The 24,092-nt window shown below is 45.3% G+C and overlaps 1 protein-coding gene across 1 annotated transcript in view; it reads left to right on the top strand.

The window, feature by feature from the left end:
• Positions 1–24,092, top strand: part of XPNPEP1 (X-prolyl aminopeptidase 1) — a 534,678-nt gene that overhangs the window by 271,472 nt on the left and 239,114 nt on the right. Inside the window, exons 8-10 of the mRNA XM_086922757.1 lie at positions 6,443–6,538; positions 17,386–17,467; positions 18,540–18,750. Coding sequence (XP_086778883.1) covers positions 6,443–6,538; positions 17,386–17,467; positions 18,540–18,750 — 389 coding nt within the window. The remainder of the gene's footprint in view (positions 1–6,442; positions 6,539–17,385; positions 17,468–18,539; positions 18,751–24,092) is intronic.

Here is a 24,092-nt window from a genome sequence, read left to right as displayed (position 1 = left end):
TGCCTGGTCATGGAGAGGGAGGAGTCCAGGATGAAGCCCAGGTTTCGTGCATGGTCTGTCGGTTTGGGTGCGGTGCCCAGGGCGGGAGGCCACCAGGAGTCGTCCCAGGCGGAGGGTGAGGAGCCCAGGATGAGGACCTCCGTCTTGTCCGAGTTCAGTTTCAGGCGGCTGGTCGTCATCCACTCGGCTACCTCTCTCATCCCTTCGTGCAGGTTGGCTCTGGCGGCGGCGGGGTCGTTGGTCAGGGAGAGGATCAGCTGGGTGTCGTCGGCGTAGGAGATGATGCTGAGGTGGTGTTTGCGTACGATGGCCGCGAGGGGGCTCATGTAGACGTTGAAGAGGGTTGGGCTCAGGGATGATCCTTGGGGGACGCCGCAGATGACTTCGGAGGCCTCTGACTTGTACGGTGGTAGGCGGACTCGCTGTGTTCTTCCGTCGAGGAAGGAGATGATCCATTCCAGCGCCTTGTCCTGGATTCCGATGTTGCTGAGGCGCTGTATTAGGGTGCGGTGGCAGACCGTGTCGAATGCCGCGGAGAGGTCTAGGAGGATGAGGGCCGCTGTTTCTCCCTTGTCCATCAGGGCTCGGATGTCATCGGTGGCGGCGATGAGGGCGGTCTCGGTGCTGTGTTTGGCTCGGAAGCCGGACTGTGAGGGGTCGAGGGATCCGTTCGTCTCGAGGAAGGCGGCCATCTGCTTGTTGACGGTCTTCTCGATGACTTTGGCTGGAAACGGGAGAAGCGAGATGGGGCGGTAATTCTTGAGGTCGGTGGGGTCCGCTGTTGGTTTCTTGAGTAGAGCGCTGAGTTCGGCGTGTTTCCAGCTTTCGGGGAAGATGGCGGTGTCGAAGGATGTGTTGATGATTTCTCGCAGGTGGGGTGCGATGACAGTGTCGGCCTTGTTGAAGACGTGGTGAGGGCAGGGGTCGGTCGGTGATCCGGAGTGGATGGAGTTCATCGTGCGGATGGTGTCTTCGGTGCTGATCGGGGTCCAGGCGTGGAGGGTGGTGGTGGGGGGGGGTGGCTGGTCGGTCGTGGTGTGCGTTGGTTGGTTGTTGAAACTGCTGTGTATGTCCGTGATCTTGTTGTGGAAGTATGAGGCGAGGGAGTTGCAGAGGTCTTGCGATGGGGTGATGTCGTTGTTTCCTGCGCTGGGGTTGGAGAGCTCTTTCACGATGTTGAAGAGTTCCTTGCTGTTGTGTGTGTTGTTGTCCAACCGGTCCTTGTATGCTGTTCTCTTGGCGGCGCGGATCAGCTGGTGGTGTTTCCGGGTGGCAAGTTTGTAGGAGGTCCTGTTGTCCGGTGTCGGTTCCCTTTTCCAGACTTTCTCGAGGGCTCGGCAGTTCTTCTTGGAGCTCTTGAGTTCGTCGGTGAACCATGGGGCCTTCTTGCTGCCGGGTCTGCTAGGCGGGGTCCTCAGCGGGGCGAGTTCGTCCGCGCAGTTGCTGATCCACTTCGTGATGTTCTCGGCGGCCTGGCTGGGGTTCGCTGAGCTGGCAGGAGGGTGCTGGCTCAGGGAGGTGGCGAGCTGGTCTGCTGTGATCTTGTTCCAGCTTCTGCGGGCGGTGTGTTGCTGGTGTTGGTGGGTCGTCGTTCTCTTGAAGGTGAAGTGGACGCAGCTGTGGTCCGTCCATTGAAGCTCTGTGGCGTGGCTGAAGTCGATGTCTGTGCTGGATGAGAAGACGGCGTCGAGTGTGTGTCCGGCGAGGTGGGTGGGGGTGGACACCAGTTGCTTGAGTCCCAGGTTGGCGAGGTTGTCGAGCAGGGTGCTGGTGCTGTGGTCGTTGTTGTTCTCCAGATGGAAGTTGAGGTCTCCCAGGAGGATGTAGTCAGCGGAGGGGAGGGCATGCGGGCTGATGAAGTCGGCGATGTCCTCGCTGAATTGTGTGCGTGGTCCAGGTGGTCGGTAGATCAGGGTGCCTCTGAGGGTGGTGTTCGGGTTGGTGTGGATCTGGAAATGCAGGTGTTCGGCGCTGGTCAGGGTGTTGTCGGTGCTGGTCGTGAGACGGATGGTGTTCCTGTGGATGATGGCGATGCCTCCTCCCATCTGGTTGGCGTTGCGGTCCCTCCGGACGATCTTGTAGCCCTCTGGGATGGCGATGGCGATGTCGGGAGCTGAAGAGGCGTTCATCCAGGTCTCCGTGAGGAAGGCAACGTCAGGGGCTGTGGTGTCTAGAAGGTTCCAGAGTTCGATGGCGTGTCTGTGGACGGAGCGGGTGTTGAGCAGGATGCACTTGAGGTGGGTGCTGCTGGAGTTCGCCTTGGCGGGTGCTGGTGCGGGGCTGGTCCGGATGCAGGAGAACTTGCAGGCGTGGCAGCTGAACGGGCCTTGGGTGCGTCTTGGAGTGGCTTGATGGCATTCTGGGAGTCGGCCGGTGTTGAGTGCGGTGAGGGTGGCGGCTGAGTACGTCAGGCGGGTCGGTCGGGGTCTTCGTGGGCCAGGGGTCCTGGCGCTGGTCGCGATCCGGTCGCGGACGGGCGCAGACGGGCTTACCTTTGGCGCGCCTTCGGCGCACAACGGCGCACCCGCTGCGCGTGACCGCTGCGCGTTCGCACGGTCGCCATTTAAGGCGAAGTGCGCGGGTGGGCGGGGCAGCTGGGAGGCGGGAGCAGAAGGGAAAGGGGGCGTGGTCAGCGGTGGTGGCGGGAAGCGGGGAGCGGGGAGGGAAGGCGGAGGGCGGCGAGGTAGGCGGGCAGACAGGAAGGAGAACGATAAAAACGGGCAAAAGTGCCTAAAACAGCAGGCACAAATGCTCAAACAAGACGCTAACACAGGAAGTCAAATATAGTAAAAAACAAGCACAAATGTTGTACAGAGGCAAAACAAAAACAAAACAGACGGCAGCGGCGTCAGCCGGCAACGAGGCAAAGGAACAAGCACAAATGATTTTCAAAACAAGACAGACTGCAGCGGCGTCAGCCGGCAACGAGGCGGGCAGCGAGGCAGAGGGCAAAGCGGAGTGGCACACGCAGCAGCTGGTGGCCGTGCGGCGCGGGGGTGTCCCACTGCTCTAGGGGCTGTAATGCGAACACTGTTGTTGGATCTAAGGGACCGGGCTTGGGTGTATCTTGGTAGTCTAGCTTTCAGGTAATTTGGTCAGTTGCCGAACCGAGATCTAAAAGCCAGGGTGAGTGCTTTAAATTTTATTCTGCTTGCCACTGGTAACCAGTGAAGGGAAAGGAGATGCGGAGAGATAGAGTGTTTGTAAGGAATCCTCATTAAATGTCTCGCAGCCGCATTTTGGACCATTTGGAGTTGTCGTATAAGATACTTTGGTAAGCCCAGATACAAGCCATTGGCGTAATCCAGCCTTGAAGTAACTATGGCATGGATTACAGTTTTTCGGCAGCTAGTTGGTAAAAGTCGGAGAATCTTGCGAAGATTTCTCAATTTGCTCATGCAGCAACCTGTCACTTGCTGGATGTGTGAAGCAAAGGACAGCTTGTCGTCCCACCGGACTCCAAGGTTTCTTGCTGAGTGGCTGGGAGAGGGGGCGTGTCCCATCTCTGCCGGCCACCATAGTTCAGATGGTAGAGGGGGGCTTTTTCCGAAAAAGATCACCTCTGTCTTGGTGGCATTGAGTTTTAGTTTATTGGTGTTCATCCAGCAGGCCACGTCTTGTAGGCACCCCTTCAGACTCAGAAAGGATGTCTCTGACACCTCTGAATATGGAAACACCAGCTGGGTGTCATCGGCGTATGAAATTGCCTTGATCCCCCAGTTGGCAATTAGCGTGAAGAGTGGAGCAAGGTAAACATTAAATAGGAGTGGGCTCAGGGCCGAACCCTGGGGGACACCACAGCAGAGGGCTTTTGGAGAAGAGGAGACATTCTTTAGAGCTACCTTCTGAGTCCTTTGGGTCAGGTATGATTGTATCCACTCCAAAGCCTGGCTCTGGATGCCTAGCTTCGCCAGTCGCAACAGCAGAATATTGTGGTCGACCGTATCAAAGGGGGCCGACAGATCCAGGAGCACCAATATAGCTGAGTCTCCCGAATCCATCGACCACCTCACTGACTCGGCCACCTCAATTAGTGCTGTTTCAGTGCTAAAACCGGGTCTAAAGCCTGAGTGTGTCTCGTGTAATATATTGTTTTGCTCAATAAATTGATTCAATTGGCGCTGGATAATTTTCTCAAGCATTTTGCCTGGCGCTGCCAGGAGGGAGATCGGGCGGAGATTGTTGAGGTCCTTGGGGTCCCCATTTGGTTTTTTCTTTAGAGGGAGTAAAGTAGCATGTTTCCAGATATTCGGGAATGTCCCCGAAGAGATGGATGAATTCCATATATGCTGAATAGTGGGGGCCATGAAGTCGGCTATGCGACTCCAAAGTTTGGGAGGGCATGGGTCGTCCGGCGAGCCCGATTTGCATCGGCTGAGTTCTAGCTTAACTGTACTCAGGTCTATCGGAGCAAATTGTGTCAAGATAACGCGGTCCGATGAAGTGCCAGCTAGATCTTTTTTTTCCGTGATCTTCTCTGGGCCAAAGGACTCATAGACTTTCTTTATTTTAGAATCAAAGAAGTCAGAGATGCTGTTACAGAATGAGACCAATGGGAGGACATCCCTCTCAACACTCATAGGTTTAAAGAAAGACTGTACTATTTTGAAAGTTTCCCTACTTGGGTGTTCAGCTTGCTGAATAGAGTTCGCATAGAACTGTTTTTTTGCTTTTCTAATAGCTCTATGCAATTTTTTGGATGCTTCCTTATAGTAAGTCTTCTGTGGAGGTTCGTAGTTTTTCCTCCATAAGCGTTCCAGTTTTTTGCAATCTGATTTTTGTAGTCTAAGCTCCTGAGAGAATCAGGGAGCAGATGGAGAGTCTCGTTTAGATATAGCGGCCGTCGCCGGGGCAATATCTGTTACCATATTGCCAATCCAGTCATTGAGTAGTCGGGCATCCGTCTCCACATTGGAGGTGAGGGTCGGACGGTTCTGGGCAAGAACTGGACCCATGATATCGGGGACTAGTTTGCTCTACTGTCTTTTCATAAAAGAGCACTTGCTTTGCGCCGTTTATCAACTGTTACTTTGATTAGGAATGGTATCAGAAAATGATCTGACCAAATTAGGGGTAGCGGTATATTTGCCGACACGTTTGGAATGTTGGTTATTATTAGGTCAAGCGTGTGGCCCGCTCTGTGTGTGGGGGCCTTATTAACGAGTCTGAGGTTAGCTGAGATCAATGTAGATCTCAATAAATTTGCTGAAGGACAATCTGCCCTGTCCATGTGAACGTTGAAGTCACCGACAACAAGAAACTGAGGGTGAAGGAGGGAGCTTTGTATGATCATATCCATCAGAGTAGTGAGGTTGGATTCTTTCCCCCCGGAGGCCTGTAGATAGCTAGTCCTGCTAGGGATAGCTGAGATCCCACCTGGAAGCAGAAATGTAGTCCCTCTAGACCCTGGGTGTATATGGGGGCGGAGGAGGTGAGTGTGAGCTGTTCTTTAAATATAACTGCCACTCCCCCTCCTCTTTTATCACCTGGTCGATTGGAGAAACAAATTTTATATCCAGAGGGGATAGTCAGTGCAATGGCAGTCATGTTATCATCGTTAAGCCAGGTTTCTGTTAGAAACAATATGTCCCATTGGTGACCTTCCAACAGCAGCCATATATCATCTGCATGCTTTGCAAGGGATCTACAGTTCACAAGTCCCGCGCTAAGGTTTTTACTAATTGGTGGCTTGGATTTAGTAGATCCTCCACCATTAGTACTAGCCGGTAGGCCTAGTTGTAGCCCACATGTCCTACAGGTATAAGGGAGAATGGAGGACCCAAGATCGATGCTGTGTGCACAGGTTTCCGCCAAAGTATTGAGAGACCATAGGTTATTCCTCGACCAGACAATTCTATCTATTTGAGCGCTCTCACCGTCAGCGTGTCCGGCCCTGGCCGCGTTCTGGACGCGGACGGGCGCAGACGGGCTTGCCTTAGGCGCGCCCGCTGCGCGACTGAGATATGCACATAATTTGTACCGTTGCAGGTGGGGGAGGGGTCGGCTTGGGGGCGTGGCCTAAGCAAGGGGCGTGGCCTCCGCTCGCGGCGAGGGCGCGAGGGAGCGCTGCTACGCTGTGACTGCTTGCTAGCAACAAGTGAGTGAAATTTTAAAAACTACACAAGTGTTCTGTGACAGTTCTAATTCTATTAATTCTAATAATGATTCAGTGGGTGCCCCCAATTCAGAATGATTAAGTAAGGCTCCACAAGGTCAAAAGTCTAAGAAACACTGATGTAATTCATTGGTATCCCTAGTAGACTTGTTCACTGGATTGGGGTGAGAAATATATTTAATTCAAACACGGGGATAATGTGAAATGTCTTGGCAGATTCCACTAATCACTTATTGTGCAGTAAGTAACCAAAATATATATATATTGAAGCCCAAAAACCATGGCTCTGTCTGCTGTAGTAAATTTGTCCCACATTCTTAATTATAGGTTTATCATGGAAGGAGAAGATTACGGCCTTGCGTACAAAAATGTCAGAAAGAAAAGTTCCTTGGCTTGTAGTCACGGCCCTGGATGAAGTTGCCTGTAAGTACCTAATTTTTTCTGTTTTCTAGTCTGAGATTCCCTTCTTTCCATTTATTAACACATTATTATCAGCCACAATTTCCTATACTTCTCACACCCTTTGTTTGTTAATGTCCCCTCCTTTCATAGGTACTTTGGCATTCTGTTTGACCGTTTGTTTATTTTGTTTTACTTTAAATTGCACATATTTGCTTACAGCTGCTCAAAATTCATCCGATTTGTCACTCCTCACTTTTGACCCTGCCATCTACCAAGAATCCGCTGACGCCTCACCTCGTTATTTTAACTTTGTCCAGGTTCCCTCCTTAAGGGGTAATGTCCCATGTTTTCACGCTGATTCAAAACTGGGTCCACCACACTGGTGTGGAGTCAGTGGACAGCGACTTGCAGCACAAACTCTTGAAACTCAATTGTGTTTAGACAAAATCACAACCACAGCCACTGTTTTTTGATTGTTTACACAGTTGTGCTGTTTGTGGAACTAGCTCTGTGTTTAGTTGGACATAAGGAGCGCAGAGTTCATGGCCAGAAAGAGGAAACTCTGCAAGGATCTCTTTACCCTTTGTCTCTACCCTACAGCAGGGAGCATGGGCATTGCCTGGAATGGTACCATTGTAATGAGGAGAGTGGCCAACATCACTAATTAGAAACTGCAAATGCTTTGCCGCAAATTACATAAAGAAAGTATTCTCTCTGTTCTTTATTGTTTACTTATTTGTCAGTCCAACATTAACGGAGCCAAGGAGGCAGCCTAGCACTTAATCAAGAACAGTGGGAAACAATCAGGGAGGATTAAAACCACTTGTTCTTAACCTTTTCACTTCTGTGGACTCCCACTTAGGGCCTGATTATGTTTCAGTTTCAGTTTCAAAAATGCTTTATTCGGTTTGTACAAGTACAACCATATAGCAACATTCATAAATGCAGTTGAGATCACATTTGTAAAAAGAGAAAGAATAATGAAACTTTTTCTAAAAACAATTACATCAATATCCAAGCCAATCAAGTTAAAACCTGCAATATATATCGCATTTGTACACAGTAAAAATTGATCACTATATGTAGCAGCAATTTAAAAGTTTGGTGCAAAACATGCCAAGTGGAATAGCACTAAACAAAAAAGGCCTATGCTGGGCATGAAGTGCAATAGTATGTGCAAAATATGCAAAAATTGAACATTGTACTTAGCAGCAATTTAGAAATTTAGTGCAAAACATGCCGAGTGAGGTAGTACAAATCAGAGAAAGGCCTACGCTGGGCATAAAGTGCAATAGTATGTGCAAAATATGCAAGGATATGACTAAAGTGCAATGTCTTTATAGTCTCTTACGTATTTTAGCAGCAGTTTGTATACGAGAAATTTTAAAAAGGCGTTAGTGCAAAAGGGTACAAAGCCGGGGGACAATCATTACCAAGATACACGACAAGTATGAAGTACAGAATAACCAAAATTCATATATAAGAGAAATGCATGTGGTTTAACAGTAGCTCACAGTTGGTCAATAGGTGTCTTTACCAACGAGGATCATATAATGATTGATTTCCTGTGCCCGATGCATTTAAGAACATAGATGGCTACACGGTAACACACATTCGGGGACGACAGGTCAAACAACAATTGCATTGCAGCTCTTATATTACGCGTACTGTATTCTAAAAATAATTGCTTTAAATAAAACTTTCTAAAACCAGTATAAAAATTACAAAATAGTAAAAAGTGGCAGATACTCTGTTTAGATTTCCCATCGCATGGGCACGGACATGACCCGGGCTTTTTTACAGTAGGGAAAGCCACCAAATGGTGAACTATGCCCAGCCTCAGGCCTGCCAGAACGAAGCGATGGGAGTTAATATTGACAAATGTAAGATATGATGGGAATCCTGTGCTTAAATTATATTCCAGGTACAATTTGAATGTACTTTGTATAGCATACCCCTTCATTCTAATCCCTTTTGCATGATCCATATAGGTGGTTTTGAGGTCACGCTTCGTTAAAACTAATTCTGTTGGGATATCTTTAAAAATAACCTGACCAAAAAGGGTCTTGTACCAATGGAAAATGTGTTTTAGCCAAGGGATTTTTGAGTGCTGATCCAATTTAATACAGTCTAAAATTACTTCCTGAGTAAACTTGGTTTCATCTTTAGCCCAAATGGATCGCCAGAGGGAAAGGGGACGTAGTGCAATCAAGTCTGTGGCATGATATATGCCCAGCTCCCTATGGGTGATCTCGTTTGACGCTGAAGCAGGGAGACATAATAAGCGTTTAAGGTACTTGTTTTCCTCCTGCTGAATGGATAGGGCAATCTGCGAGTTATATCCCCATATCCCTGCTCCGTATAGAGCAGAGGACATGCACCTGGAGTTATAGATGGAGATCATCTCTCTTATTCTGCGCCCCCCCAGTTTGGAAGCGAATCTGAAAATACAGTTTGTATTTCTAGTCATCTTCATGCCTACACAGGATTGCTCGTTTACCCATCTCCCATCCCCTGAAAAAGTAATGCCTAAATAACAGAAGTGTTGCACAGACTCAAGTTTATCCCCATCAAGGAAGAATGACTTACTTTTCTTTAATTTCTTTCCACAGGTCATGGTCATAGTCTTACCCTTGTTAATTTTAAGCTTTCTGCCCTTGATAAAAATGTTAAATTTATCAATTAGCTTTTGGAGCCCATTCGCGGTCCTAGAAATCAGGACCGCGTCGTCCGCATATAAGAGGACGGGTATTTGTTTACCATTGATCATGGGGGCATCAGCAAAAGATTCTGTAGGGACTGGTCGACCTGGTTTATAAAAAGGGAGAATAACAAGGGGGCAAGAACACACCCTTGCCTAATTCCTCTGCCAATTTTAAAAAAGGGGGTGCATTCTCCATTCGGTCCGAATCTAACTTTACTTGATAAGCTACTATACATTCTGGCCAGCAAATGAATAATTTCAGGGGGTGCGCCCATAGCAAGTAATGTTGGCCAGAGCAGTGTGTGTTCCACTAGATCGAACGCTGAGCTTAGATCGGCAAAGCACATGAACAAATTCCCTTCCTTGGCTTTTGTGTACTTGCCGATAATAAGCTCAAGGTTCACACACTGCTCCATGGTTCCTATGCCCCTTCGGAACCCATACTGAATTGGTGACAGGACATTTTTGTCCTCGACCCAGGACTCTAATCTTACCAGAAGCACGCGACTCAGTATCTTTAGTGACGAGTCCAAAAGGGAAATTGGGCGATAGTTTCGTGCTTCAGCCCTTGAACCTTTTTTAAAAAGTGGCACCAAAATAGATTGACCCCATGAGGTAGGTAACTCGTCCTCAATAGCAGCATTAAAGTAGCGTGTTAAAATAGGGGCCCATAAATCAATCTTGGATTTAAAAAAGTCCACAGGGACCCCATCTGGGCCCGGGGCTTTCCCCCCCTTGCTTTTCTCAATTGCGTCCCGCACCTCATTTAAAGATACCGAAAACAATAATTTCTCCCTTTTAAAACAGGTTGGCATTACAGTTAAAACATTAAGATTTGAAACCGAAATAGAATCAAAGGTACAATCAGAGTTAAAAATCCCAGTAAAGTGTACAATCCAGGCTTGGCAACTGACATGCAAGGTTAGTTCGGGAATGTTGTCGTTCTTTAAGAACGGGCTATTTACAGTGTCCCAGAAAAGTTTATGATCTTTTGTTTCTGCAGCCTGATCTAATTTAGCCCATGCCTCGTCCTGTAGTTCTCTCTTCCGAGTGGCTAGTGCAATTTTGTAGTTATAACGCTCTTCCCTGATCTTACAAGGGTCTCTTGGTTTGGCATCAAGCGAAATTTTTAACCTTTTTAATGACTGGGCACAATTGTCATCAAACCACGCTGTCTTGACTTTTCTTGGCTCCCGTGTTTTGCGTGTCAATGATTTCTCGATGGCTTGCGTAATAATTAGAAATTTAGATAGCAAGGTTCCTGGGCATGGTGTTGGGGATAGACAGTACTCCACCTCTCCATAGCAGTTTGTGATTACATTAGTGACAATTTTAGCGGGGTCGGTTTTTGTCCATTTCACCCTTGTCCCATTCGGCCTTCCTACGGAGATGTCCTGAATGGGTTGACCATAGGAGTTCCTTTTTGACCCCCAGCCCAGTAATTCGACAGATACACTATTGTGGTCACTGACCGTTTGTTCAATTACCCAAACATTAATATAGGTTACAGAACAGGATACGATGATATGGTCAATAAAGGATTGGCTATTCCTTCCATGGAATGTTGGACATCTAGCATTGTTTGCATTCATATTGCATTCGAGAAGTTCCAGATCATATTTGGCCAATAAGTTATTCAAAGCGCTGCCAAGGATGTTGTGCGGGAAATGATTGTATACACATGTTGTTTCCCTTCCAGAGTATTCCTCCCTGTGGCCGCATGCCCCCTTAAGTGCATAAGTGCATGTTTTGATGTTAAAGTCTCCGGCCCACAAAATTGCAGCTGGTTTGGATGTACTTGATAACATTACATCGATGGCCTGCTCGATATCAGAAATGAACATCCCCTGTCTGTGCCCGGCAATGTTGTTGTAAAAATTCACTATTATTAAGTCTCTGTATCCACTGTGGGCCACACGCAGAACGGAAGCATAATCTCCTAAGACTGCCTGGTCACTGACCCAAAACTCAGTCAATGTTGTAGATAACAGGGTCACTAACCCCCCCTTGGCTCGACCAGCCTGGGAAGCCACAGCCAGCACGTTGAAAGAGGTATATCCCTCGACATATACTTCAGCCCTATCCCAGGTTTCTTGTAGGCATATGATATCGTAGCCCTGTTTGAGAAAGTCATCCCATGCGGGTGTGTTTACCTTGGAAGCTAGCCCCGCTATGTTCCACGTAATAACCCTCAATGACTCTTCCCTGGATACTTGAGGTGGAACAGTAACTGTTGTGGCTGACGGTAGTATTTGGTTGCCCAGATGATTTTCAACAGTACAAGTGATGTTATCTATCATAGTCAGATAGTTTAGGCTGATTACAGGGATATCTATGTGAGGTTCACTTGCAGGAAGAATTTCAACAGTACAAGTGCAAGTGGTGTTGTCTATCATGGTTAGATTGTTTAAGCTTGTTGCAGAAGTGTCTGTGTAAGGTTCACTTTCTTCGACAAGTGTATTCACGAGTCAATCGTTTTCGTCTAGGGAATTAAATATCTGGAATCTATTTGATGTTGGGACTGTAAATTGACCATAGATGTTGTTTCCAGGCCCGGTGGCATTGTGGTAATTAAGGTAATTGGGGTTAAGCATTCTGTACAATTCCATAGGTGGTTGTGGGACATGCTGATTACTAAAGTCGTGAAGGGTCGAGGGATACCCGGCTGATTGTACTGGTGCCTGCTGTACAAGTGGGTAAGGTGTGTTAATTGCTCTGGGATGTTTAAAATTCTGCACCGGAATCTTGAACCCCACCAGATTTCTATAAAAGTAGTCCAATGGGAACAGGGTTGTATTGTAATCATTGTCTGAAGGGATGGGCGCGTTCAGGATGGAATCTCTGGCCCATTCAGTGGTTTTGTAGTTTATGATTACACAGTCCCCATTTATTTCCTTTTTGCTAGGGCCCACCCACCCTACCCTTTGGGTTGAAATGATCTGGCCTGCGCCACTTAAGGGGAAACCACAATTATGGACAAGCCAGTGTAAAATTTTGTTTTTAAGTGTTTCACTATTTTCAAATTGGGAGGGTTTAAGTTTTGGTACATTGGCAAGGATTGCCACGAAAGGCCTGCTTTCTGGTGGGAGATTGATTACGGCGGGAATAATATTATTGTAGTAGCTACGCGCCGGTGGGTTCCTGCTTACTGAAGTGTAGTCCATGGGCACCTCCCCAGTTGCTCTGTGGGAAGAGGATGTAGAAGGGCCATTGGTGGCGTTACTTGGTATATTGGTATGTGAATTTGCAGTTTTACCGGTAACTGCTGAGGGATTCGTATTTCTGGCTGGTGGAGCCTGTGGTTTAGATGTAGTATGGGCAGTCATATTGGCCTTATTCACGGTCGGTACATTTAAGATGGATTGGGTAGTTTGTGGGCCTAGATGTTCAAGAATGTTTAATTTGGCTAAGCCCAGTTTTTCCAGGTTTTCCACCTTTTTACCTATTTGCTCAAGTTTGTCGTTTAGGGGGGAAATGAGGAGCTTCATAGCTTCCATGATTTGAACCATTATAGACTCCATATTAACTGCGAGTCCTAGATTTGGCAATGGTGGTTCGCTTCCGTTAGATTGTTCTGTGGGAGGTGATGGTGAAGTTACCTTCTTTCTTCTACCCCTTTGTTTCACGCATCCCCTAAAAGGAGCTGGTAATTTTCTATTATGGGTACGTCTAGATCTGCGATGGGCAGTGCCATGGTTGGTCGTGCTATTGACGCTGCTATTATTGGGTGGGTCTATTGTATGAGTGGTATCTTCGTTGTCGCAAGATATTTGTGATATTTGTGGGGTATTTATAGAGCGCGACGTTCGCTCCGAAGGGAGCATCTTGGCGCTGGTGAATTTAGGAGAGCCGGTCCAGGAGGAATTAGATGGAAGCCTTAGAGTGGTCATCCGGGAGTTTGAAAATCCATGTTTTCAGGAGCTTTCTGAAGGGTTTTTCCTGGGTTTGTTGTCTGAGGGTTTTGGGTAGTTTGTTCCAAGCTATCAATATTGCGCTAGGCGCATTACTAGGGCCCAGTTCCTCAGATGGTGTTGCATTAATCTGCAGATTAGGAGTTAGGGACAGGCGACTGTCCCTGTCTTGAAATATTGTTGGAAGTGTAGGAGGGTCTTCTATGGGAGGTGGCACGGTCCCAGGAAGGCCTGTGTAAGATTGCATCAGAATGGAGTCATTCGATAATGCAGTCATATTTATGTTATGTACAGTACTGTCAACAGGTTGTGGTGTGCGGTGAATTAGACAAGCGCTGGGTGGTAGAGACAATCGTCTCTCGGTGTTTTCAATGGCATTTGCTACCACTACGATTGTCTGTTGAAGCATACGGTCAATAGCAGTTAGCGTTGGTAACGGTGTTTTAGTTTGGGCGGTGATCCTTGCAACAGAACGTGTGTTAATGGGCGTTTTTTTGACCATGTTTTTAGTGGTGGATTTGGATACAGTAGGAGCCATTTGCAATGTGCTTTAAATCACAATTTTAATGCCTTGTTGGTCAGTACAGATTTGGCCAGGGGGTAGTGCCCAGCCCAGACTCCTCGGGCCTCTGAGGGCTTAGCCCCGGGCACGACCCCGCGACGCGGGAAGGCCAGCCCCTTAAGCAGCGCCTCCGGGCGCCAAGCCTCTACGCGACTTCCGCTCGTGTCGCGGAGGCTGCTGGGTGTTGAAGTCTCTACTCCCCCTGCTCAGCTGCAGACCCAGTGGTGGAGGGCTGCAGCGGGGGGAGGAGACAGCAGGCAGCAGGCGCGGTAATGGAGGCACTGGATCCCTGTCCCGTGAGGCTGATGAAAGACCTGGGTCCCTGGAGGCTGACAAGCAGGCTGATGGGCGGACCGGCGAGCAGGTAGGCTCGCGTGCTGTTGCGCTGTAACCGACACCCGCTCCCCAGCAAGGCCAGCCCCTTAAGCAGCGCCTCCGGGTGCCAAGCCTCTACGCGACTTCCGCTCGTGTCGCGGAGGCTGCTGGGTGTTGAAGTCTCTACTCCCCCTGCTCAGCTGCAGACCCGGTGGTGGAGGGCTGCAGCGGGGGGAGGAGACAGCAGGCAGCAGGCGCGGTAATGGAGGCACTGGATCCCTGTCCCGTGAGGCTGATGAAAGACCTGGGTCCCTGGACGCTGACAAGCAGGCTGATGGGCGGACCGGCGAGCAGGTAGGCTCGCGTGCTGTTGCGCTGTAACCGACCGACCAACGTGTCTTTCCTGCAGCAGAAGACAGGACGAGCGTAGCCACCAGGCAGGGGCTGGTACTAGTAGTACTCTAGTACAATTATCCTGGCACAGCGCGGCTGCACCCTTCTCAGGAGTTATGATTTTGGCATGTGAGAATGGGGCTGCCATGCCACCGCCCCGCTCCCACATGGCCAAAGTCCACCGCCGCAGATTACGAGTTTTCGTGTAGTCTGGCGTGTAATCCTTTTTGCAGTGCGGTGTCTTTGAAAAAGGCATTATTACAATGGAAGTGCCAAAGCCTGTTCCAGGACAGCATTGACTCTGCAGTCCATGCCGTGCAGGAAAGGGGATGCATGCACACAGGGGTGCACAACATATTCCCTCTGCATCCCCATGGCTTGAGGCACCAGGGTTCCCTCACCACCAGCCTTTTAATGGCGGGCTTCCTGTCATAAAAAGGCTGGCAGTGAGGAAACTCTTAATATGATTCCGGCACCGCCAGCATATTACTGCCTCCCACCGCTGCAGGTTGGATTGGGATTAAAAATCGGCCCGGGCACGATAGAAAAAAATGGCCCACATTTGTGTATTCCGTCAAATGGGAACCTCTGGACTGACCTATCTAATTTCAACAAGTTGGTATAACTCAAAACATTTTCTTACAAGGACACAGCAAAGCTATATCAATATATGCGACAGACAGTATATGGGCTTTGTTTAATTCCGAAGACACCGTTAGTGGAAGGAAGCTGTAGCAGCATGAGGTATTGACTCACTTTTGGAAAAGTTAAAACTTGTGAAATATATAAAAAGAAATACCGTTTTGACTTCTAGCAAGAGGATCTTCTACCTCGAGCAACAGTTTAAACCCACAAAAACTTCCTTAATTATTTATACAGAAGAAGAAAATAGATGTGCCTGATATTCTGAAGATATAGGCACCTGTTAAACGGAATTAAATACTGCAACTTTGAGTACAGCAGTTAAAAATATGTATCTAGCTTGGACACCTAAATATTAACAGGTGACATAAACCTTTACGTACTTTTATTGTAATCTGCAACATTATAGTTACTTCGGTATAAATAGACTGAAGATAGTCCTACCTCCAAGAACAATGTATATTTATTGGCCTTGATGAAGGTGGCATATATGTTTATGTCTGCACCGAAACGTACGTTGGCCACTTACAGACAATGGAAAATCCAACTGAGAAGGATTCCCAAAAAGAATAACAAATGATTTTTTTTTTAATTCTGGGTCTGACATTTGTGTATCACATCTAAATAATATCCCCTGTTTGGGGGCTCTTGTAAATTCAGTTGATTGTCTGATCTTTCTATGATATTTTGTGTATTGCATGCAAGAAGCAGCATGTATGAATAGTATGATTGGTGAGATTGATGTGGATGAATGAATATAGCAGTTCTTTTTTAGCTTTACTTCTGTATATTAGAATGTTTAGGTGGGGGCACTAATTGGAATTTTGTATTGTGTTTTGACTGTAAAATTACTCTTTTTTTCTAAAAATATAGGAATGATCATATTTATGTATTTTTACTTGTGTAAAAAAATCCTTTAGAAAAATACTACCAAATAAATGGCTTTTGAAATGAAATATAAACTAAAAGAAATAAAACGATAAAGCCCATATACTGTCTGTCGCATAGATTGATATAGCTTTGCTGTGTCCCTGTAAGAACATGTTTTGAATTATACCAACTTGTTGAAATTAGATAGGTCAGTCCAGAGGTTCCTATTTGATGTATTTTCCAGGTTTCTCCCCCTCCTCTAGACCTAAAAGAAATTTATATTGGGGGTACCCTTAGCTACTACCACATTTGCATATTGCCATTGCAAAACACTGCTTCGGCAAAATTTTATGAAAAAAAAAGGGGGCGGGGGAGGGAAAAAAATGCACGGATTAGCTTGCACTGGTGAAACACATGAATACAAGTGAGGCCACTTTTGCCTCCGCTCATGTAAATGGGTCGGCCCCAGCGAGAGAAAGGGAGTGACACCTCTGACCTTTGATAAAAGGGAGGTAATGGTCGCCCATCTACATCCAGAAAGGCCACTCAGGCACCTGCTGGGCCGCTGGCAGCATCAGAACAATGCAGAAACCGCCAAATCACCCCCCAGACTGCCTAAAAAAAAGCATCCCACAGCTGGGATTGGACACCGGCCCCTCGGGCATTGCCCGAGTGCCCTCGTTACCAATCCGACGCTGGCTCCAACAGTTTCAGGGAACTGCGGTTCCCCGGCTGTTGCAGCGAAGGTGTGGACGTCAAACTTATAATAGGGCAGTCGGTCCGCCGGTGCAGCCACCGCAGGTTTGGTGGTCCCGTAATCACCCCTTAATCGACTCAATATGGGGTCCCTGGACCACTGATTAAGAACCACTACATTAAACAGTTTATATGGTTTATGTTCTTTCCGTTCTTTTGTGAAAATACCTATGTAAACTGCGTTAATGCAGTATTTACTTCCCTTGATGTAAGGCACTCGCACTCCCGTTGGGTCTTGTTTACGCTGTATAAAACTGCCCACTCCCTGTCTGCGACCCACCTGTCTCACTGCCTGATTCTCCCTAGCAGATTTTTGAAGGGATGCCATGAAGTTCAAAATTTGGTGAAGAGATGGGCCATAAGATTACATTATCTGAGATGAAGTTCTAAATAAAAGAACAAAGCATTCTGAAACATGAGAAAAGCCGAAGCATTTCCATATCTGTTAAATGTTGCCCTAGCCTAGCTTTTGGTGCCATCGTGTGATTGAATAGATGTACTGCAAGTGAACGATGTACCTTTGACGTGTTCATTTGGACAAATAAATTGCATTTCTTTCATTCTGATTTATGACTCTCACAGTCCCCATTCCCTATATGTTTCTGTAAAATAGTTTTTTTCCCTTTCATGCAACTACTCTTTCATTCACTCAAATTTCCATATTCTGCTATAATAATTTTGAAAACCTCAACAAAGCTTTTTGTTTTTTATCTAGGGCTGTTCAACCTCCGCGGATCCGACATAGAGTACAACCCCTTGTTTTTTGCCTATTCCATCATAGGAACCGACACAATCAGGTATATATTTTCTCTCCACAATATAATGTCTAGCCTAGAGAAAAGTGCAAGTGGCTATCGTAGATGCATTGCTCGTATCTCTGTAAACGTTGCTGGCATGTAGGTTCAAAACAAGAAGTCAAGAATCGAGCTTGGGGCACTGTGAGGTTTAGATAAATCACTTTTATATCCCTCATTATTGTATTGTGGATTGAGTGACACTGGAAAACACTTATTTCTTGCACATAGTGTGGCGTATGAGGTTATGTTTTTTTATTCTGCGTGTGCTGTTCGCTGCGTAATGCTTGGTGGCATTGCACAAGAAATTGCTCTTTAGTAACTCATTAATCGTTGAAACTTTCCCGCCTCAAGGATGAGCACTTTTCGATATTTTCAAAGCACGGGGATAGTGGAAAGTGAAAAGAATGCGATTGGTAGGAGTACTCAGAGAGATAACACAATATTTTCTAAAATAGCAACTATTTTTGAGGACTTTTAAAGCAGAGTGTGAGAGAATGTGTGTGCGTTTTTGTTGTGTATATATAAATATTCTTGCTGAAATCCTACTGACATCGCACACAACCCAACTGAAGGCGCCTGTACCCAACTATTTATCAGAAAATACATTAGGGGGGTGTGAAAATCCCCAACACCCCCCTACCCCAAGCTACGCCCATGCTGGTTCCAAGAAGTTCTTGGTGAAGTAGCCTGTGCCATGCCAAGTGTCATTTAAAATACCATGGTCTCTTAAGTTGCTTAGGGCATAGTGCTTAATGTATAGTGCCCATGTGAGAGCATAATATATTGCACATACCTTTTCACTTTTTAGCTGAGGGTTTCTCTAATGTTAAGGGCAGATGCATATTCATCTCCCTAGACCGGTATCCAACGTCCCTCAGACCAAGTTATCTCCAGTTGAGTTCACTTCTGTCACCACCTATCTAAACCAGTCACCGGGAAGGCATCCCAGCAGTCTCATTGGAACAATTCATCAGGGTTTGATTAGGAGCCTTAAATAAAGGCGGATGTTTCTTTTCTGGATGCAACTTTAGATGATGTTTTGTTAACAAATATATTTCAATACTTCTTCAAGGCTGTTTATCAATGGTGAGCGCATGAATGACTCTGCAGTTAGAGAGCATCTACTCCTCGACTCACCGCCGGCTGCTGAGTTCAAGGTCCAGGTGTTGCCATACGAGTCTGTTCTGCAGGTTCTGCAAGCTATCTGTGCCAACCTGGCAGCAAAGGAAAAAGTGTGGATTAGTGACAAAGCCAGCTACGCCTTAACTGAGGCCATCCCCAAGGTTGGTATGATTTTGTTTATTTGATAAAGAAACTGCTGATGCTGTTGCGAGTGTTGTGCCATTTCTCCATTTTATTAAAATGTGTTCTCTGAGGGGTATTTTTTCTATTACGTTACAAGTTGCAAAGAGCAGGGGAGTGAAGTGTGCATACAATTCCATACCCTAGACGTGCTTGCATGTAAGTAAAGAAAGGATTTTATTTTGCATGGTTATCCCTCTGTTTTTGAACTGATGCTGCTGGTGTTTCGAGTCTAAGTGCACCGGACCATGCTGACTAGGCCCCAGTGCATGCGCTCTGACCCTAAAAGTGAAATGTGTAATTGGCTACTACTAGATTGACATATTTAACTTTCATATAAGCAGTGCCTTATTTGAGCCAGTGGTTTCAGGTGTTTGGCTCCAGCACTTGTGACAGCCTTCCGCAAGGTGGCGCTGTCTGGCTAATTTGAGCTGCCGCCCAAACCCTTCTTAAGGCTTTGGGGCCAGAAATAGTCTTCATTGTTTCACTTGTAGGAATTTGAACATTAGTAGTTGTGTTGATACTATCATTACATCATGGCACAGGCAATGTGAGGTCAAGTGGCAGTGATCTCCTGGCGGGAGCCCTGGCACTTATATTTTTTACAAACTAAGCACTGCCTAGAAGTCCTTATAAGGTACCAGGTGTACCCAGGGCTAGTAAGTTAAAGCCACCAGAGGACTGCAGCACTGATTAAGTCCCAACTGCAGTGGCAAAGTGAAAATGTCACTCTAGGTTTTTCATTGCGCCTAGTCAAGCAGCTTTTAAGTTGCCGACCTGACCTGATAAAATAAATCCTTTTGCTAGGTCAAAACCTTCTTTTTAAATATTTATAATTCACCCCAGGCAATGGCCTTTCAAGTCTACAAGGCTGAGAGCTAAGTATTTAAAACAGACATGTTGAATTTAAACATTACATGTCCTGACCGTAAAAACTCAAAATTGTTGTCTTCACTGTTGTAAGGCAAGTACTCCAATTGGCTAACACAGGGTGTCATCTTTCACTAGCCCTCGCGCTAGGTGCTAACTTTCATTTGGGACCACAAGTATATAGTACTTCAAGGTATCAAATTAATAAAAACCCTTTATTGGATTCTTTCAAAAAAGATCGCTGCCAAAACAAACCTCAAGTCGCTATGGCCATTCAAAGCTGTAAAATTGACCTTGATGTAATTGATTATTGGCGTGTCTCCAATCCCCTCAAACGAGAATATTCATGCTATTCAGCTAAATATAACTCTGCATCTAGATTAGATTTCTTTTTAACTTCCCATGTTTTAGAACCACACTACTATCTCCAACTACCAAATGTTTTCTCAGACCACGTGGCACTCTACATGGAGGTACAATTGGGATTACAAGAAGCAAGGCCCTTAAGAAGATGTTTTTTTAATAAATCGAACCTTCTGGACCAACAATGGTGTATAGATGTTGAAGAAAATATAGAGCAGTTTTTTGTGCAGAATAGAGGTACTGCCCCATTAAACACGACCTGGGACTCATTTAAGGCTACCTTGCGAGGGATAATTACATCTAAAGAAATACCGATGCAGAGGCGAGAAAGGAAGAGAAAGCCAATTTACAAATCAAACTCACTGAGGCAACCCAAGAACATTATAGGGTTAGATCAACGCTCACTGGGCGAAACTTGACTGAGGCAAAGTCCAAGATAAGGGATTTTTATTATAATTTAGGTGAAACTACTAGCAATTTCTATGCCCAAAGGATATATGAGGAGAGTGAATACACAGGGAAGCTCTTGGCTTGGCAAGCTAAAGAAAAGCAGGTCCGAAATAGGATAGATCAACTAACTGACCTATCACTAAATTACATGCTAAGACCACCACCTCCATTGGTGAGCTGTTTTTGAAACATTATGAGAGTGTTTACCAATCAACTGAAGGAGCTACATCTGATTCCATTGGGGAGTTCCTTGAGACACTTGCAATACCTAAATTAGACTATGGGAGTAAGAAATTCCTCATAGAGGACTTCACAATGCTAGAAGTAGATGAGGTGATAGCCTCCCTCCCCAATGGTAAGGCTAATGGTAAGGATGGTCTTCCTATTGAATTTTAAAAAAAATTTGGAGGAACCCTTCGTAAAGAATTATTTTTTTTAGTTAACCATTTACTTAAAGGAGGGTCCCCTCCAGACTCTTTTCATTCAGCTGTGGTGGTCAGCATTAAAAAAAAGGAAAAGACAAGGAAAATATAAATTCTTATAGACCCATAAGTCTTTTGAATACGGATTACAAAATGTTTACAAATTTTTAGAGAACCGATTGAACAAAATAATAGGATCTCTAGTTGCTCATGATCAGTGTGGTTTTATTGCAGGCAGGCATCTTGATTCAAATACTAAATTTTTATTGGAGGCACTAGATTTTTTAAAACCAACAAGGTGAAGGCTCAAATTTGGCTTTTAGATGCAGAAAAAGCTTTCGACCTAGTGTCATGGGATTGCCTTTTCGCTATTCTGCATAGTTTTAATTTCCCGATTGTTTTTATTTCTCTTTTAAAACAACTTTATATAAATTCTAGGGCAAACATTATTATTAATAATACTAGCATTGGGACGTGTCGGGTCACTAGAGGCACCCGTCAAGGATGCCCCCTGTCGCCAATTTTATTTGCGCTATTTATTGAACCGTTGGCAATCGCGATCAGGGACATGAAATCCGACACAGCCCCAATAGCTGGTATGACAAGTATAAAATTATACGCAGATGATATCGCACTTTTTTTAGATTCTAAACCCGCAAGTCAATTGAAAATGTTAAAAATTTACTCTGATTTCCAAAGATTAGGGGGCTACAAGATTAATGTTAACAAAACGGAATTTTTTTTAGTCAATTGCACTATAGACACTTTAATTCCAGAATTTAGGCAGATATATAACACATCCCCAAAGAGATACCTGGGAATATTCATATCGGACAATTTGGAAGATCTGTATTTGCTGAATTATTTACCTTTGTTAAAGAAGGTGGGGTCCCTTTTAGATCGCTGGAATTTATTGCCCTTGTCTTTAATGGGACCGGCAGCCCTAGTACGTATGTCGGTCCTGCCTCTTTTTAATTTTCTCTTTAGCGACGCACCCTGTGCTATTCAGGTCTCTTTTTTTAAAACAGTAGACGCTTTGATCTCCTCTTTCCTTTGGGCAAAAAAATCTCCCAGGCTTGCACTTAGCACTTTATATCTTTCATTTGCGCAAGGAGGGCTATCTCTTCCGAATATCAGAGAATATTACTTTGCGTCTTTCGCGCACCACAGTTTTAGGTTTTTCTTTTCAGAAACCCACGAGGCAGATACTATTTTTATGAAGAGGATGTTGTTCGAATCAAAAATTATCGACCCAGTTAGAATCACGAAAGATCCAAAGAAAGTCCGATATAAATACCTTCAGTAGATTTTTAAACAGAAATCTCAGTTTCTGAAATGTTACTGTATCCCTATAATAGGGAATACAACGGATTTAATCAACTTTAGCTTAGGAGAAGAGGGCTGCATGGATAATAATACATTAAACCTCTGGAAGGAGAATGGTTTCGTGAAAATCGAAGACTTCCTTATGGGAAACAGGTGGAAGTCTTGGGATGAAATCTATAGTCAGTTACAACACTCCCACAGAATTCTAAACTGGTCTTTTTTATGCTTATTTCAAAACTTAGAGAGCTTGATATAGGGAATCTATTTCAAAAACAAAATGTCTCCACAGCTTTGAATACTCAAATACAGAAGAGGTTGAGCAGCTGGATTATAGTCCTAAAAGAAAATAATGGACAGGAAATCTCCAGCAAGATCATTGAGAGGTGGAAAAAGAGGGAAGAAATTGAAATTACCCCGCAGTTATGGGATAAGATAAACAAATTTAATAAAACCATTTTCCGCGGTGCCAATTTTAAACGTATGCAATTTTATAATAAATGGCTAATTTATAGAACCCCCTCGTTCCTCCACAATATCTTTCCCCAAATTGCGAATAAATGCTTTCGATGTGAAGAAAAAGGTACTTGGAAGCATATTGTCTGGGAGTGTTCAAAAATTAAGCCACTGTGGAAGGAAATTGAAAAAGACCTCTCTATTAAGCTCAAAGACTTTATAATATTCGATGACTTAATTCCTGTCTTAGGTTGTTCCTCAATGCACACCTGATACGACAAGCCCCTCTTCATAGCTTCCCTAATAGCCAAATCCCTTATTTTGCAGACCTGGAAAACAGCTAGTACCAACATTTCAGGCATGGATGGCGAAATTATTACGAATCCAGGGTAGGGAAAGAAAATATGCACTGAGATCAGGGGCTCTTAAGAAATATGAGAAATTCTGGAGTGTATTCGAATCCTAGTTGGTTTTCTGACAATATCCAATCTCATTCACATTTTCTTAATATTAGTCTGCCAGATTGGTTTTACTTATGCACATTGCACTTTAAAATTATAATCTGAACTGATGAAATTTGAATATGCTGCTGTATTTATGTGTCCAGTACTGTATGATATTTTTTTATCACTGTGTTTTGAAATGTTGATTCTGTCTTCATGAACTCTCAATAAAAATATATTTTTTAAAAGGTATCAAATTAATTGGTGCTTTAAACCTGACTAATTGCGGAAGTCTGATTTAAAATAACTATTAATGCAAAGGTGAATTTAGAAAGTCCCCACTTTCTTGCCCCTAAGTTCTAGTAGCCATTTCTGATTAACTACTGCAGTTGTCACCCTTCTGCCAAGAGCTGTGAAGCTCTCAGGAAGGAAAACAAAAGGACTATTTGTGGGAAGATGTGAGCACTCCTCCAGCAGGATGGCCAGTGGGTTCTGGTCACAGATGCCCCAGCTTGAAAGGGGCTGTCACATTGAGGGGTAATATGAGTCACACTACAGCCGACTCCTCCGTTTGTGTAAGTTGACAAGAGGGAGAAACCTGTTGCAGAACTGGTTTTCCAGGAGGGGTGGCTAATTATATTGAACATCCCTCTAGTGTGCCCATAGCTCTGACCCATGGCAGAAGTCCTGTCATCTTGGATTTGGGCAGAGAGCTACACTGTGGATTGTTTAGTGCCATCCTCACAGGAATGATATAAACATGATTATGATTGCCCCATTGGCTAGTGGGTCCTCCTAACCCAAAAACAATACATTAGCTAAACGTGACACCCCTGGCTTCCAGCCTTAGAACACCTCTGGATTCGGAAAGAAAAGAAGGTTTGCACCTTATGAACCTGTGAACCTCCTAAAAAAAGCTCCTGCACCTAGATAGGATTTTAGAAAGAGAAGGGCTACTCCTCCTGTCAGCCCATGGAGCGAGTACCCAAGAGCTGG

The sequence above is a fragment of the Lissotriton vulgaris genome, chromosome 5 (genome assembly GCF_964263255.1).
Source record: "Lissotriton vulgaris chromosome 5, aLisVul1.2, whole genome shotgun sequence".
NCBI lineage: Eukaryota > Metazoa > Chordata > Amphibia > Caudata > Salamandridae > Lissotriton > Lissotriton vulgaris.
This window is presented reverse-complemented; position numbering and strand designations above follow the sequence as displayed.